The following is an 18343-nucleotide window of genomic DNA, read 5'->3' on the forward strand; positions in this document are numbered from 1 at the left end:
CGTCTCAACCCTAACCACTTATTACTGGGTATTTAATGCTCTGAGAATACCATCACTTCTTATATCACATTATTTCTTTCCTCTGTGCTTTGGATCACGCTAATCTCTATAACTTCCTTCTTTCTTTGGTTATCTTTTCATCTTTAAAAATTCATGGTCTCAAGGAGGTTTTCCTCAAGTTCTTGTGTTTGGCTAATTATCACTCCTCTGTGCCCCAAGACAACCTGTACAACTTTACTCTAGACAAATTACAATTTACTATATTTGGTTTGGGTGTTTCTTCCTATTGGCACTCTTTCTCCAGTAAAATATAATCCACTTTATGGCAAGGACTTATTCACTTTTATACCACTGCACTTAATAAATATTATACTTCAATTAATGACAACCTCATAAAAATAGGTAGTATTGTGAATGTATACACCAATCAAATGTAGAGATCATAATTTTGATAAAGCTAAAAAATAAAAATTCAGAATCCTGAGGCCTCACAACCAGCTCAGTATCTGAGAGCCCCAGAAGTTTCTTTACAAGGTAGGGCTTCTGATTCAGGATCTGAGAGGAACTGGGCTCTTTCTTGTTTTCTTAAGAATCTACCATCCAGAAGTCTTTTGCTTGGGATATACTAGATGACGCTGGCACAATGACCAAGAGGTCAGCAATCTACTACTCTAAGTAACAGTACAGAGTGGATGTCGCTCTGCCTAGAAGAAGTTGGGGATAATCATATAGAGAACACAGGAATAAATCAGACAGACCACTAAGGAATGGGATGGGAGTCCTAGATGTAGTCCTGGTAAGAAGATGAAGGAAAAGTGTGTGTGCCTAAAGACAAAAAAAAGCAGTATGTTAGGAAGTGGTATCTATCCTAGGAGATAGCTTTAAGGTAGGTCTTGAGGCAATATAATGTAAAGGTGGCATATATACCACAATAAATAATAAACCCCAAAAGATGATTCCAAGTTGATATCACTGAAGAAGTCTGTTCCCACCCCTGTTTCTTTCATGTTCTTCTCTCTCCCATCCTGGAGGTGAATAAAAATGCATATAAACAACCTTGCTTCAATGAAAAAAAGAATTTAAAAAGAGTGTTAAACAACGTACCTTTGATTTTTTGTTCAGTGGCCTAAAATAAAAACAAACAAACAAAAAACAATGTAAATATGAAACTGAAAGAAATGGATTGTTATGATAAAATGTTCATTTATTACTATCATAAGACATATACACTTTTATTAAATAAGGAATTTGTCACTTAGATGAATTGCACAGGAAAAGGTACGCAAAGAAAAGCATGCTTTTCCCATGGATGTGCCCCACTGTCCCTGATATCAAGTTTATTAATTTTTTTAAAAATCTGAAATACATGTTTTAGACACAAAGCAGAGAAGATATTGTTATTGTTCTATAACTGTAGAGCTTTAAAGATAAAATCTATACTTTTCTTATCAACTGGTTTTAAGATGTTTTTCATATAATTATCACTTTTACATTTAATGGATTAAATGGGTTTATATAGGTTTAAATGGCTTCAAATATTCTTGTTTCAAATGATAAAAGACGGATTAAGTTTTCTTTAAGAAAACTTTCACATAAACACTTTGACCAAATTAGTAATCAATTTAACTCCTATGAGTTTGGCTGTTTTTACAGTTAAGCATAGTCAACTCCTAAATATTTGTGTGGGAGAATTTTTCAAACTAATTTATCACTTCTGACACATCTAACAATTCATTAAAGCTACTGTGATCAGATGATAAGACATGAGCCCTAACTTTACTGCTTTTCAAAGTCTTTCTCTACTTCCACTATCTTCTGACACTGCAAGCAGGAGGAGAAGTTTGGGGATAGCAAGATTGCCTCCAGCCACCTGACTCAAACTTCCAGCGCCTTCAACAGAAAGAGTCAACTATAGACAAAGGACTTTGGCCAACCACAAACAAAATCAATCTTTTGATCAAGACTAACTGTAGAGGGGAGTCCTTAAAATGAAAGATACAAAGCTAGGCAGGGAGGTGAGGAAAGGATAATTAGTAACTGAATAACCAGGAATAATTTCTAAGATAAAGCTATCCTTAACTGCTATGGGACATGATGATTCATTTTGCTTAAACATATTAAATTACCAAAAGTACCATTTCAAAAATTATATCATTATTGAACATTATGGCAATGAATTACCCAAATATTGAAGCCATACCAAATATTAATCTTTCTCTAGAGACCCACAAAAATGTTTCAGGTTTTAGGAAGTTTTAGAGGACTACTGATATGCAAAATAATGAAGAGCCATCTTTTACTCTACATGGATGAAAACACTTTTAAGAAATTGATGTTAAGACAATGTCAAAGGCCCATCAACTGGCTGGACAACATTTCAACTATTTCTAGAAGAAATTATTTTAAGAATCTGTTAAATAAATAAATAAGCCTTATAAGAACAAAGTATATGAATATTTTGAAAAGTATCACAAGTGTCTTAGACAATTTAAAATGCACAATTTTCTGAAGCCAAATAATTAGGATGAAAATTATTCCGCATTTTATAAATCTTTTTTTTTAACTCTATTGGTCTCTTCCACAGTTCACTTTCAAAGGAAACTAAGTTCAGTAAATAGAACCATGACCACATTACTAAAAGCCAAGGTATACAATATTGTTTTCTCTTCTGAGCCTTACAACATAAAGATATCCAACACGCAATTTTGGAAAAACAACTCCATGGTGCTTCAGAACAAGAGCCAACCCATTCACCAGTCTGCCATCTACTGAGAATGGCACCAAGGAGATACCCAAAGCACCTCCCACTAGAACACTGTCCTATTAGTATGGTGGAGGAATGCAATGTAGAAACCAAGTGCTCCTAACTGATACGTTTTAGTTCAATTTCTTTAAAATTGTTTTGGGGAGGCTGGTCCAGGGACAAACAGTATAGCACTCAAAGAAAGAATGTTCCAAGAGGGTTCAATGACTTTAAGAGTAACTGCCTAAGTCTATACTGTCCAAAAAAGTAGACACATGTGATTACTTAACACTGAATGTGGCTAGTTTAAAATAAGATGTGTAAAATACATACCTGATATCAAAGATTTAGAGATTTAGTATTTAAAAAAAGTATACAGAATAGCTCAATACTTTATATTTAAAGTAATATCTTACATATATTGGGTTACATAAAATATATTATTAGAATTAATTTCACCTGTTGTTTTTTTTTTTACTTTAAAATGACCTCGTCACTTAAACCTTCTGGGTCCCAGTTTCCTAATTCCTCACATGGAGGGAAAAAACTGTCATATTACCTTTCATAGCTATTAATAGAGTCTAATAATAAAATATGAGATCTCTTTAGAAAAAGTATAAAATGCTTCAAATAGGAAGTATCATTACAGATTCTCTTGCATGACAGGACTAAAGATCATGGCAAATCTAAAAAGGGAAATTATTTCCATTTTGTGTGTGTATATGTATATTTGTGTGGGAGAATTTATATATATATAAATACACACACAATATATACACACACACACACAAATACATATTCTTTAAAAAACAACATCTGAGTTGTGACTCCACAAGCAACTATCACAATGACCTAATTTGTTAATGAAGCCATCAAACAAGTGGCAGACACCTAACACGCTAGGTTCTTTGTTCTGTCAGGTTCATGTGAACACCAAGATCCCCTAAGCAGGCTTGCGAGGTTAGGAGTGTGGATCTGAAGCCAGAGAGCCTGGCTAGAAATCTCGGCTCCAACATCAACACTGTGTGGCCTTGGACTAGCTAGATACTATCTCTAAAGCTCTTTTTCTTCACCTCAAAAACAGGGACAGTGACACCTGTCCCTAGCATATAGAAAGCATTCAGTAGATATTAGCTGTTGCTGCCACTGCAATCAACCCCCACTTGCTCAAGCTTTGGCTCAGTCATTTCTTTTCACTCTATACTCACTCTTAATCTCCTTTTCTGATCATCTACAATGTCAGATACAATACAGTACCAGATACTGTAACTTAACATTAGGAATAATGAATTCAATTCACCAATTTTAAATAAAATTATTAGTGCTCAGAGAGCTTTCCTACAATTTCTTAGCAAGCAGCATTCTGTCTAAATCCGAGGTCTGCTGAATGGAATGAGTAACGAAAGAAAAATGGGATAAAGAGGAGTAGGAGTGTAAAAGTACACCTAACTGTCCTAGATGAGGCCAAAGCTCATAATCTGGTTGTATTACCATCTAGGTTACTGAGAAAACTTACTAAGCAGACTGCTAAATAGTTTCAAATCTAAACAAACCTTAAGAGACATGACAAGGAAATATTAAAATTTCCAAAAAAGGGTATGAAATTGGAAGTTTTCTAGTACTTAAGTTTTATTTAAATTAGAACTTAGTAATTTAAAACTACAAAACCCTAAAAATTCCTTCAGTTCTTAACACAGTAACAACAAAAAGCCACTAACAGTGACTAAAACATTTTCAACACTAAACGACAACATGACCCCAATTTATGTTGTCCAGCCCTCAACCATTATATGCTTTCTAGGAAGTGCAATTACATGCTTAAAATAAAGGTTATACTAAATTATCCCTCTATAATCAATCTATTTCTCAACCTCCTTTTTCCTCCTCACTATACTTCCCTCAAGATTCCTTCTAGAAACTTCTAAAAACAAACCGAAGAGAAAGCCCTGGTAATATACTCCTACTATTGTTGCCTTTTTTAACTTCGGAAACTGCATTCCCAAGTTATCAAATTAAATTGTAAGCCTGAAAATCAGAGACTAAGTAAATAGCTATAATTCTTAAATATGAAATAGAAGAGTATTATGCATCACCTTTTTTAAAAAGTAGTTTGAAAAAAAGAAACTGAAAAGCAAAGTCATCCAGTTACTGATCTCTATTATTAGAGAAGCACTATAGCTAAAATTAATAAAAACCTCTTAATATTGCAGTGAGCCTTGTTGGTGTCTAATTGTTTATATAGGAAGGTATTTTATCTGGTCTTTTATTTAAATAGAAAATAACACATGGTCTCAATTTAAATTCCTTTAATAGACCACAGTGGTTATTAAGGACTGTTAAACCTCTATATTTTTCTATATTCAAAGCATAAGGACCTATTAAGTGCTCTAGAATAAGAAATACCATAATATGTCATTTTGCAGTTTTGAAGGTCACTTTTAGCTGTTGAAAAGAAAGCAAAAGTATAACATTCCCTATCAAAAGGAAAAGGCATGGTACAGGTTTTTGAAAAGCACCAGCTAGAGTTAGAAAAAATATATAAAGTTATACATTACATGTAATATAAATATAATTATATGGCTATTCTGTCATTCTAAATAATCAAGCATGGCCACAATTCATTCTAACGCTCATATGTAAAATGGATGGATTAGAACAGATATTATCTGAAGTCTTTTTCTAAAATTATATACAGATTATATAAAACTGGCAGATTGATTTCACTGTGGTGAGTTTATGTTTCAACATTTATATAGATGGGCCTGCCCGCTTGGTTCATGGAAATGTCTGTCACCTATCTGGATACACTTATTAGCTCCACTACAGACAAAAGACAAGTTCAAGGACGTGCCTTAAAACTCCTCTTTCATTAAGGGCTCAAGTATGCCAGTTTAGGAGAGGTATTGTTATGGTGGTTGTGGTTTTTGTGTTTGTTTTTTGTTTTGGTTCTGCCTACTACAAAAGAGCTATCTGGCCCCCGCCTATGGAAATACCAGCTGTCTTCATTTCACCAATGGTTTGTATTCAAAATTCCATTGTAAGCTGGTTATCTGGAATTGGAGAACAGTCTTATTTACAGTGGCAGCCTAGCCTACTAAACCTAACATTTACTAGAGATTTTAAACCTTCCTTATTATATTGTTCAGCAGCTAGATATTATTAGTTTCTAAGGGATACATAGGGATACCCTGTAAGTGTTGACTGAAAAGCTGGCAAAAAAAACACAAAAAACAAGAAACTCCCTCTCATTAAGCTATTGACAATGGTTCTTACAGAAGGACATAGTTGTGCTGAGAGCCTGGAACCATGAAGTGAGGCAGAGATGGAGTGGGAGAGTATGGAAAGCTGCCGCTTCAGATTTGGTGAAAAGCCAAATGGCACAAAAAAAATCATTATTCATGTGTTAAAGACACAGTTATGTTGGGCACACATAAGGGATCACCAGTACTGACCTGGTGATTTAGAGATATGGTTACAAAAGGAAGAACTTCAACAATTAGAGAAATTATTTGTGTATGTTACAACTTAAAACTACATTCACAAATAAAAATAAAAGAGCAAATGTTCTTTAAAAATCTACATTTATATTACATATTTCAGGAACATAATATTTAAAGAAATCGTTCCGGCAAACTTCTTCTTTCTTAGAATTTACTAAGTAAATAGTGCAAATTCCAAACAAACATATATCATTATATATATTTGTCTTAGTTCCCTTCTCCAGCCATTTCACATAACATCCTGATATATCAAGTAAATCTTGAACTCAGAAACAGGGACCCCCAGGGCCTCATGAGCACTCAGAAGCTTGCCAACCTAATGATTCTACATAAAGTATACCCAAGGATCCTCTTCAATAAACTCAGTAAATAAGTTTTTTAAGTGCTTCCTTCATTGAGTAAATGGCCTTTACACTACAGAAGTGGTGTCTGACAATCCTTCCCCCAACATTAAACTTACAGAGGGCATAATTTTTTCATAACACATCCTGCATGAAGACTCATCAGATGATAAGACCATCCTAAGTCAACAACCTCTAACAGAAGTCTGAGGCATCATCAGTCAATGACTAATACTCCATGTATCTCTTCCCAGTCACCAGAGAGCAGCCAAAAGCAGAGACTAGGTTCATCTATCATCTCATCTAGCCTCATCCTTACTCCTCCACAGTGCTCTGTACACCACTTCTCTGAATATACATATATATATTTGCTGAATATATACACTTTGGATTGTCTATAGACATCTTAAGCTCAGCATGTCCAGAAATGAATCACTTATCTTTTCCACTTTCTTTATATTCCCCTAACCTGATTAACCTCTTCCAAGATGTACTCAGTCACTCAATCTGCAATCTAAGAGTCCATCCAGATTATTTTCTTTTGATAACCTTTATACAAAGTCTGTGGATTCTTTCAATAGTTCATCCATCAGTATCTCAGTTTCTACTCCTTCTAATCTAATTCTATAATTCGCAAAGCCAAACTCTCTAAAACACAGATCTCTGTGTCATTTTATTAAAACGTCTTCAGTATTGTCCCCAACACCAATGGCCAAAGCCCTGAAAACAGCTTCCAGCTACCACCAACCAACCTCTCCAATCTCATTCCCTGACATTTTCCCACTGCATAAGATTTACCCTCTTCCCTTCCCAGGCAAAACTCCTACTTTAACACATACAGGCTGTGCATGCTCACTTCTAAGTTTCCTTTGGCTGGAATCCTTTTCTATTTTGCTCCTTATTCACCTACCTAATTTCAATTATAAGAAATTATATGTCCCTTTGTCCCATCTGAGGCCAAGTTAAGCACTTTTCTCTGTGCTTCAACAATTTCCAGTAAATAAATGTCTCTACCATAGATCTTTTTATCCTGTTTTCCCTATTAAATAATGTGGAGATAAGTATATTACTATTTGGATAGTCTAAATCTAATGCCTAGTATAAAAGAGGCATCTATTAAAACAAATTTTTCTTTAGAATAGAGAAATGGAAAAGTAATTTCACTGGGTCTTTTAGAACATTTTTAAGATTTGAGAAACTTTAGGAGGTGCCCAGCTTAGTTCACCATTTTTATTATTATTAACCTTTATTATTATTAACTTTTTAAAAAACTTTGTAAATGATAGAAATAATCATTTATTTTTACCTTAATTTGTGTAGCTTTGGTTATAGTTTCTATAATGTCCTGACTAGAGTCCTTGGGCCAGCAAATAATGTTATAGGATTATTTTTATATATCCTTCTATAAACTGCAAATTTAAAAAAATCAAGCCAGGTACTAAGCAAAAAGGGAAAAGGAAATTGATACTTTATATCCTATTATATATTAATATTTCCTTTATTACTGGATTCCCACATTACCTTATTTCCTATTATATATATGAATTACATTCTCATTTAATTCAATTCTCATTTTACAAATCATAGGTAAACTGAGGATCAGAGAGGTTAAATAAAATTTAAGGCCATGCCACCCTATGTGGGCATGCCAGGTTTCAAATCCTCAGTTATGCAGCTACAAATTTCATGCTCTTCACGCTTATAAAATAATGTATTATGAACACCCAAAAACAGCTATTAAAAGATAAAGACCTACATAATGCACTTACCTTTGAAAAACTATTGGAAAGACTGATTAGCTATGCATTAAACTGTACACACTCAGCAAATTACTGCATATGCATACTTTAAAACATTAAACATTAAAATGAATCTCCACTGAAGTTAACATTAAATCAAACACTTTAAAAAGAACACCCAATAAGAATACTTTTCTTTCTTAATCTATGTTTAAACTGTTTAAAATAAATAGTTTATACATATACTACCTTCTTTTGAGCAGCTTCCTTCTTTTTCTTGTCGTCTTTTTTCTTTTTCTTTTCTTCCATCAACTGTTCTTCTTCTTGCACTAAATCCCTGAACCACACAGTTGCAATTAACTTTCCCAAAATGTATAAGAAATAGAAATAATGTTGCATACAAGTTCATTTTCACTCTTACTAGAAGTAAAGATATAGCAAATGGTGTTATTATTCTTTAAACATTCATCTGAAATAAAACACAAAACTGCAATCTAAATCTAACTATAGGCTACACATACAGTGTGGCTGCTATACAGTTTAACTAACTCTTCTTTACTAAGCCACAAGTAGTAGAGTTTTACAACCTTAATGTCACATCAAGGGAGACAACCTAAAATTAGTAAACCGTACACTGGGAAACAAGCAATTTCCTTTAATTCTAGAATGTAAGAAACATTCTAGATAAGTATAAGTCCCAGTTAACCTACTGCTGGCTCCATATCATCAATCAGTAGCTAATGGCAATGACTGGGACCTCCCCCAATCCTCTCCCGCCCAGTTATCTTGGTTACCACCTTTCTTTGACTTTCCTAAACAGCTCTATCAATATTTTTAGAACACAAGTTATTTATAATTGGTGACCTGTATTTCAGTATTACAATAATTTCACATTCAATAAACATTCCAAACTGTTCTATCAATAATTTTGAAACAATCAGTAATAAACTCATTATATAGGTTTTATTTCAATTTTTAAAATTTCAAATGCTCAAAGTTGTCAATGGAACCTCTGAGTTCAGGACTTTAAAACGATAGACTGAACAAATGTGTTTGCCTCCTCCTTCCCACTGAATGAAATGACAGGAAAAAAAAAGGTAAAAAGCTATTCAGAGCTAAAGAATAAACAAAAATAAAGGAAGCCACAATACAGAATAAACTACAAGAGATGTCCAGATAGATATATGTACCATCATTTCTGGTAGAGCTCTAGAGAGGTCCAAAGATCAGAGCAGGGAAAGCAAGAATAGGCATAGAACAAAAAAAGCTGTCTAAGGAATAGAAAGTACACGGCTACTCAAATGCTACCATCCACTCTCTATTCCTGTGCCTACATGACCAGAGGAAGCAGTTGCACTTGAATCCAGAATAAAACCCAGGAAACATGCTCTAAAGAAACTAAACCTCCCTCAGGAAGCCAGTAGGATTCTAGCAGTCAATTTGGTGCCTCAGATCAAAGTCCTTCTTATTAGAGGGTACTGCCACTCCCCTCCATCATACTCTAAAGTGCAGCCTACCAATCAACACCCTTCACACATATAGAGGCCAGCATCAGCCTCCGCATTGAGGATAGGAACCTACTGGGTAAAGAGACCTCTGTTAATCACCCTAGAGTCTAACGCCTAAATTTTCATTCATAATACTAACAGACAACCAAGACTTACCACACAAGAAAATCAAAACATAAGGAGAATGTACAAAACTCTGCCCTAAAAAAAGCTTTCCAGAGGGGACAGCATGACAGTCAGGCAGACAAGGAAAGGTTCAGAGACATGACCTGGACATACAGAAGCTGCAAATCATTTCTCAAAACTGGAATACATATGGCAGTAGAAAAGTAGCAGAAGATAAAATGAGAAAGCTAGACAAGTAAATAATGCTCCAGTTGTACAGCGATGTGATTACAAAACATAAATTGACTACATTGATATCTTTAAAAAACACAGAAGAGGTTTAGAGGAGAATTAAAAAATGATGATTACCAGTAAAGGTAACTAAAGGGGAAAATAAGGGAAAAATAACAGATCTGAGGAATAAAAGCAAAGGATAAAATGGTTGAAGAAAGGTTGTCTTTCATAGTAATAAAACACTGAATGTTAGTAGATTAAACTCCCCAATTGGAAGACAAAGATTGGTGAATGATTAAAAAACATGATCCAACTATATGCGCCTTACAAGAGACTCATCTTAGACCCAAAGATATAAATAGGTTGAAAGTGAAAGGATGTAAAAAGATACTCCTTGCAAGCTGTAACAACAACAGAAAGCTGGGATAGCTGTACTAATATTAGACAAAAAAGACTAAAATGCAAAAAAAAAAAATGTTATAAGAGACCAGGACTTTCTATATTAATAAAACGAGCAATTCACCTAGAAGAAGTAACAATCATAAATATTTATGCACCTAATCAAGGTACCCCTAAGTACAAGAGGCAAACACTGGCAAAACTGTAGGGAATAATAAATATCTCTGAATAATAGTGGGAGACTTCAACACACCACCCTCTCTAAAAGATAGAACATATAAACACAGAATCAATAAGAATATAGAGAACTTAAACAATATGATAAATGAACTACATCTAATGGACATAAAGAACACTGCATCCCAGAACAGCATTATATACATTCTTCTCCCCCCAAGGAACATTCTCTAGGCTAGATCACATGCTGGGTCACAAAACAGGTCTTTACATACATTTTAAAAGACTGAAATTATACAAAGCACTTTCTCTGATCATTATGAAGCTGGAAATCATAACCAGAGAACCAGAAATTTCACAAATATATAAAGGTTAAACAACATGCTCTTAAACAATCAGTGGGTCAAAAAAGAAATCAGCAAATATCTCAAGACAAATGATAAAAAGAACACAACATACCAAAACTTGTGAGATGCAGAGAAGGCAGTGCTGAGAAGGAAATGCATAACCCTAAACACCTACATTTAAAAAGTATTAAGAGCTAAAACCAGTGATGCAACTGAATAACTGGAGAATCTAGAGAAAAAACAGCACATTAATCCCAAAGCAAGCAGAAGGAAAGAAATAAAGATTAGAGCAGAAATAAATGAAATGGAGAGAGGAAAAAACCAATAGAATCAATAAAACCAAAAGTTGGTTCTTGAGACAATCAATAAAATCAACAAACCTTAGCTGGACTGACAAAGACAAAAGAGAGAAGATGCAAATAAACAAAATCAGAAGAGAAGAGGGTCATTACCATGGACCCCAAAGAAATAAAGATCATATAGAAATACTATGAACAACTGCATGCGAACAACTAGACAACTTAAATGAAATGGACAAACTCCTAGAAACACATGGACAACCCACACTGAATCAAGAAGAAATATAAGACCTCAACAAACCAAACACAAGTAGAGTTAGAATCGGTCATCAAAAATCTTTCAACAAAGAAAAGCCCAGGACCAGATGACTTCACAGATGAATTTTACCAGATGTTCCTTGAAATTAACAACATTCCTGCTCAAACTCTTCCAAAAGTTGAAGAGGGTACACTACCCAACTCATTCTATGAAGCCAACATCACCTGAATATCAAAGTCTGCTAAAGATGCTAAAGAAAATTACAGACCAATCTCTTTATTGAATATAGATGCGAAAATTCTCAATAAAATACTTACAAATTGACTCCAACAACCTATTAAAAGAATTATACACCATGACCAAATAATTTTATTCCAGGTATGCAAAGGTCATTCAACACAAGAAAATCAATTAATATAATACACATCAACAAATCAAAATGGAAAAACTATATGATGACATTGATGAAAAAAAAAAGGCATCTGACAAAATCCGGCATCCTTTCTTGATAAAAACACTTTGAAAAGCAGGAATTGAAGGAAACTTCCTCAACATGATAAAGGACATATATGAAAAACCCACACCTAATATCATAGAACGGTGAGAGACTGAAAGCTTTCCCTCTCCAACTGGGAGCAAGACAAGGATGCCCAGTCACTACTTTAATTCATCATAATGCTAGAAGTCCTTGCCAAAACAATTAGCCCAGAAAAAGAAACCAAAGGCATCCAAATCGGAAAGGAAGAAGTAAAACTTTCACTATATGTGCACGATGTCACTATATGACATGATCCTATACTTAGAAAAAAGAAAAAAGGAAAAAAAAACTATGACAAAGCTACTAGAGCTAATAAATGCATTCAGCAAAGTTGCAGAATACAAGATCAACATACAAAAATCAGTAGTGTCTCTATAAACTAGTAATGAGCACTCTCAGGGGAAAATCCAGGAAAAAATTCCAGTTACAATAGCAACTAAAAGAATTAAATATCTAGGATTAAATTTAATCAAGGATATAAAGAATCTATACACAGAAAACTGCAAAACACAGCTAAATGGAAAGACATTTGTGTTCATGGACTGGAGGGCTACATGTTGTTAAGATGTCAATTCTATCCAAATTGATTTTACATAGTCAGTGCAATCCCAGTCAAAATTCCTACTTTCCAGAAATGTTAAAGCCAATTATCAAATTTATTTGGAAGGGTAAGGAGCCTCAAATAGCTAAAACCCATCTTGAAAAAGAAGAACGAAGTGGGAGGATTCATACTTTCTGACTTCAAAGCAGATGATAAAGCCACAGTGGTCAAAACGACATGGTACTGGCATAAAGATAGACATTTTTGATCAATGGAATCAAATTGAGGGCTCAGAAAAAAAGAACCTCAGATCATCTACGCTTTTTTGGCCTATGGTTAATTGATTTTTGACGAGGCTCCTAAATCCACTCAACTGGGACAGAACAGCCTCTTCAATAAATGATGTTGGGAGAACCGGATATACATATCCAAAAGAATGAAAGAGTGCCCCTATCTTACACCCTATACAAAAATTAATTAAAAATGGATCAGAGACCTAAATATAAAAGCCAGTACCATAAAACTTCTAAAGAAAATAAAGAGAAACAACTTTAAGATCTATATAGTGACAGATGGTAGTTTCTTAGACCCTACACTGAAAGTACAAGCAACAAAGAGAAGAAATAGATAAATGGGACCTCCTCAAAACTGACTACGTCTGTGCTTCAAAACACTTTGTTAAAAGTGTGAAAAGGCAGCCAACTCAAAGGAGAAAATATTTGGAAACCACATATCTGATAAAAGTTTAATAAAGAAATCCTACAATTCAACAATAAAAAGACTAACAATCCAATTAAAAAATGGGCAAAAGATATGAACAAGAATTACAGATGGCTAAAAAGCACATCATCACTAACTATTAGAGAAACGCAAAATAAAACCACAATGAGAGATCATTTCATACCTATTAGAATGGCTGCTATCAAACAAACAGGAAACCACAAGTGTTGGAGAGGATGTGGAGAAATAGAAACATTTAATCACTGCTGGTGAGAATGTACAATGATACAGCTGCTCTGAGAAAAAGTCTGATAGTTCTTCAGAAAGCTAAGGATAGAGTGGCCCTATGATCTGGCAATCAGGCTACTTGGGACATACCGAGAAGATATGAATCAGGAATAGGAACAGACACTTGCACACCTATGTCCACAGCAGCATTTTACTCACAATTGCCAAAAGATAAAAGCAACCTAAGTGTCCCTCAACCACCAAATGGATAAACAAAATATGGTATACACATATGATGGGATGCTATTAAGCAGGAAGAAGAAATGAGATCCTAAAGCAAATTTCATGGATGAAACTTGAGGACATTGAGTGAAATAAGTCAGATATAAAAGGACAAATATTATATGATCTCAATGATATGAACTACTTATAACATGCAAACTCACAGACACAAAATGTAGAATATAGACTACCAGGGAATAGAACGAGGCTAGAGAATGGGGAGTGCTTGCTTAGTATGTGTAGAATGTTTAACCATACTGAATTTAAATGTTTCAAAACAGATCAAGGTGACAGCAGCAAGTTACTGCGAGTATAATTAACAGTGCTGAATTTTGAGTGAATGTGTCTGAAAAAGGCAGTTTAAAGTTATGTATGTCACCAGAAGGAAAGCTAGAGGTGAAAACGTGGTAATGTGTAACAGCAAATCTCATGGTGGGCGATGACTGTGATTAACAGTACACATATAAAATAGTTCTTCATGAACTAGAATAAATTCACGACACTATTACAAGGAATTAATAATGGAGTGATAAATAGGAGAAAATATACTTATTGCAAACTATGGATTATATTAAATAGTTATCTTAATATTCTTTCATTAACAGTAACAAATGTACCACACCAATACCAGGATCAATAATAGGGGGGATTAAGGATATGGAATGTTTTGGGTTTTCTTCTATATATTTTTATTTTATTTTTTGGAGTAATGAAAAGGTTCTAAAATTAATTGTGGGGGCGACTGCACAACTACATGATGATCCTGGGAGCCACTGACTGTATATTTTGGATGGGTTGTATAGTGTGTGAATACATCTCAATAAAATTGCATTTTATTTAAAAAATAAAATAAATTTATTTAAAGTGATGCAAAGGGGATACAGGTAGACAGTAAAAAGCAAAATAAATAATTTATGCATAATTGATAATTTAGTAAAGATAAGTATATGACCGCTAAAATCTGTTAAAAGTAGAAGAGTATGAGACCTGCTGCTATACTTTGTTGTCATTTTGTCCTGTGTAGAGCTATTATGTAGCTAAGAGAGTAGTATAACAAATTGATGTCAACTGTAAACATGACTCATTCTCACACATTCTGTGTAACAGAAGTAATGAGGCAGCAAGCTCACTCACACTACCATCCTGGAAAGTCAAGGACTGATATAGCCACAGCATATGAGGAATAGAATAAAATTAGTAAACAAATGCAATTTAGTTACATCATCATCTTATTTCCTGTCCCGGGTATCATATCCTAGAAGACATGCAGAACTCAAGAGCAAACACTGAGTACTAAATATTAACCTTCCTCAGCCTCAGTTTCTTCATATTAAAATTAGGGATAATCATATATATATCTTCTTCATAGAATTTTTATAAGGATTAAATGTGAAGTGCTTACTTAGTACAGTGCCTCAAGTAAACAGATAAATGCCTAGGCATAAACCCCGCTCACCAAGTCTCTGTGGCATCCAAAAGACTGTATTTCCCTACACGTTTTAAGATATTATGAGTGCTTATTATACAGAAACATCTGAAATCTGCAGTACTTGTTCTTTCTGCTCTGTGAATTACAGACATTTCCTTTTCTAATCCTGTTCTATGTCACTGTAATGTCACTCTATAGGATATTCCTTACTATTTATCTGGAATTTTTTCTCCCTTCCTCTCAAATTTCATTTTAAAGGCTTTTTGATAAGCTAAGTAAGTGTTCTTCTGGCCAAAAGTGGTTTCCTTAATACTAAAAGATTTACCACACTTCCTCTCCAGAATTCAGCTAGTATTGTAAGGACACTTCAGGAAAGAAAAAAAAGAAAACCTTCCGCTCTTCAACACTATAATCACAGCCAACTAGGCACATTTTCCCCACATCTCCTCCTTCAGAAAGCCAACTGGAAAAAATACATAAATGCACCATCTGTAACCAAACCCTTCGGCTTCCTGTACTTAAATGCAAGTACAGTTCAACTAAGATATTTGACTATATCATTTACATATCTATCAAAAGGATTAAAAGTTGATGGATTTGATAGGTCTAATTGTTCCATCATGTTTGATACATGCTCCACTAAGACAACATTGCTGTCAGCAATCATCCATCCTTTGAAAGCTAGTAGCAGGATTCCTCAAATCTGCAAGAACCTATGTATCTGCCTTGTTGCTCTAGAAATGCTCCCCTTTTACAAGAACTTGGTATTTTTACTTATTTATAGCCTGTGTTACACGTATAAAGCCTTTGTAATGGATTTTAAGAATCAATGCTATAGGAAGATAGAAATGTTCTATAACTTGATTGGAAGGTGGTTTTATACTGGTGTATGTATTTGTCAAGTCAATGTGTGAATTTTTCTGTATGTGAATAATATCTTGAAATTGATTTTTAAACATAAAATGGGAGGAAATGCAATATTTGGATTAGGGGAAAAAAGAGATCAGAATCAGAATGGCATATTCCACACAATTATTCATGCTAAGCTTCAAATTTTAGCCTCATCTTCCAGAAACCAATACAAATCACTATGTGCACTGTCCAAGAATGAGCTTCCCTACCAGCATGCAATGGCAGAGTCAGCTATGTTAAATGCAGCTTATTCAACAGTTAAGCCTCTTTTTAGAAAATTCTTTCCTCATTAAGCCAATATCTACTTAGTAATTTCCACTCACTGGTCCTAAGGATCCTAGGAATGAAATCAAACCTCTGAGTGATTAATGCTGCAATGACATGCTGAGCATTTTACATGTATTTCCTTATTTATATCTTTTAATGAAAGGTAAAGATATTTTCTTTTTATAAAGAAATCGAGGCTCAGAAAAGTTAAGTAACTTCTCTGAGATCACACAGCTAGTTCAGAGTAGAGTCAGAATTTAAATATAGGGTCTCAAAATCATGTTCTTTCCTTTCACCTACACAATGGCAGTTCTTAAAAGTAAAGTACTAGCTCTCTTTTCAAGAGCCACAGAGAATAAATCTTCTTTTTCTCTGGACAGATTGATAGATCTTCTTATATCTATCCCCTGTACTGTGCATCTCCACCATTTTTTTCTTATTTCTTACCATCTTCTGCAAGAACCCTTTTATAACAGAATGTATTGTCAGGAAATAAAATACTATATTTTCAAGAACCATAGATGTGTAATTAAGGTATTAACATCAAAAGTAACAAAGACTGAACAGTCACTGGTTTTAAATAGAGGACCCAAGGCATTAGGTCCAATTTCAATATTTCTTATTCTTTGAATGTCTGTAGCAGGATGGTATGGCAAAAACATTATACCACAGTTAGTGAACACCCATAATGTACCATATTTGAGGTACAAAGATGGCAACATAGGACGTGACTCCTGGGGATGAGTCAGGACCCGGCATTATGGGACTGAGAGAGCCTTCATGACCAAAGAGGGAAGAGAAAAATGAGACAAAATCAACTGAAATTATTTCACCTTCAGTGGCTGAGAGTTCAAACAGAGTCAAGAGGTTATCCTGGAGGTTATTCTTATGTATTATATAGATATCCCTTTTTAGTTTATGGTGTATTGGAGGGGTTAGAGGGAAATATCTGAAACTGTTGAACTGTGTTCCAGTAGCCTTGATTCTTGAAGATGGCTGTATAACTATACAGCTTGTACAGTGTGACCATGTGATTGTGAAAACTTTGTGGCTAATGCTCCCTTTATCCAGGGTATGGACAGATGATAAAACAATAAGGACAAAAAATAAATAATGGGGGAGTAGGTTGTTAAGTGGTTAAAAAAAATTGGGGGGGGGGAAGAGCGGGGAGGGGAGAAAAGGAGAAGAAATTTAGTATTTCTAAATATTATATGATTTTGAACTATAAAACACAAGCAGAAAGCTTAGCACTGGAGTCACAGGTGCTGGTAAACAGCACAACTTCCTCTTAAGAATGAACAGGGGTGGTAGGCAGGCCACGGTGGCTCAGCAGGCAAGAATGCTTGCCTGCCATGCCAGAGGACCCGGGTTCGATTCCCAGAGCCTGCCCATGTGGAAAAAAAAAAGAATGAACAGGGGTGGGCCGCCGTAGTTCAGCAGGCAGAGTTCTCACCACCATGCCGGAGACCCGGGTTAAAAAAAAAAAAAGAATGAAAGGAAGATAGGAAATAGGAAATGGGATAAAATATGCAGAGGGGGCAATGAGAGTCCAAGTGTCAGCCTAGATCTCTTGAAAAAGTAGGCTCAGGTTGAAGGGGCTTTTAAATGGCCCCAAAATTTGAGTAATAAAATAAACAATGCTAGTAAAGGTTTACAATCCATTGGATAGAAATAAGAACCTATGATTCCATACTGATTTTAATAAGTTAATTAAAAAAGAGTAGAAGGTAACAGATCTTACAGTGAATGTCAATTAATGTATAAATAATAGAATT

The 18343-nt window shown here is 34.5% G+C and overlaps 1 protein-coding gene across 8 annotated transcripts in view; it reads right to left on the reverse strand.

The window, feature by feature from the left end:
• TNRC6A (trinucleotide repeat containing adaptor 6A) overlaps window positions 1-18343 on the reverse strand; it is a 101916-nt gene that overhangs the window by 70754 nt on the left and 12819 nt on the right. For 5 of the 8 annotated variants that reach the window (XM_077141510.1, XM_077141506.1, XM_077141509.1 and 2 more), the window contains exons 1-2: window positions 8573-18324; window positions 1105-1126 (exon numbers count right to left, since the gene is read on the reverse strand). The exons of 1 other annotated variant lie outside the window; for it this stretch is intronic. In XM_077141510.1, coding sequence (XP_076997625.1) covers window positions 1105-1126; window positions 8573-8722 — 172 coding nt within the window. In that variant the 5' untranslated portion in view covers window positions 8723-18324. Of the gene's footprint in view, window positions 1-1104; window positions 1127-8572; window positions 18325-18343 lie in introns of those variants that run through there. 2 more of the 8 variants (XM_077141504.1, XM_077141508.1) reach the window with 1 other exon arrangement.

The sequence above is a fragment of the Tamandua tetradactyla genome, chromosome 23, assembly GCF_023851605.1.
Source record: "Tamandua tetradactyla isolate mTamTet1 chromosome 23, mTamTet1.pri, whole genome shotgun sequence".
In the NCBI taxonomy this organism is placed as follows: domain Eukaryota; kingdom Metazoa; phylum Chordata; class Mammalia; order Pilosa; family Myrmecophagidae; genus Tamandua; species Tamandua tetradactyla.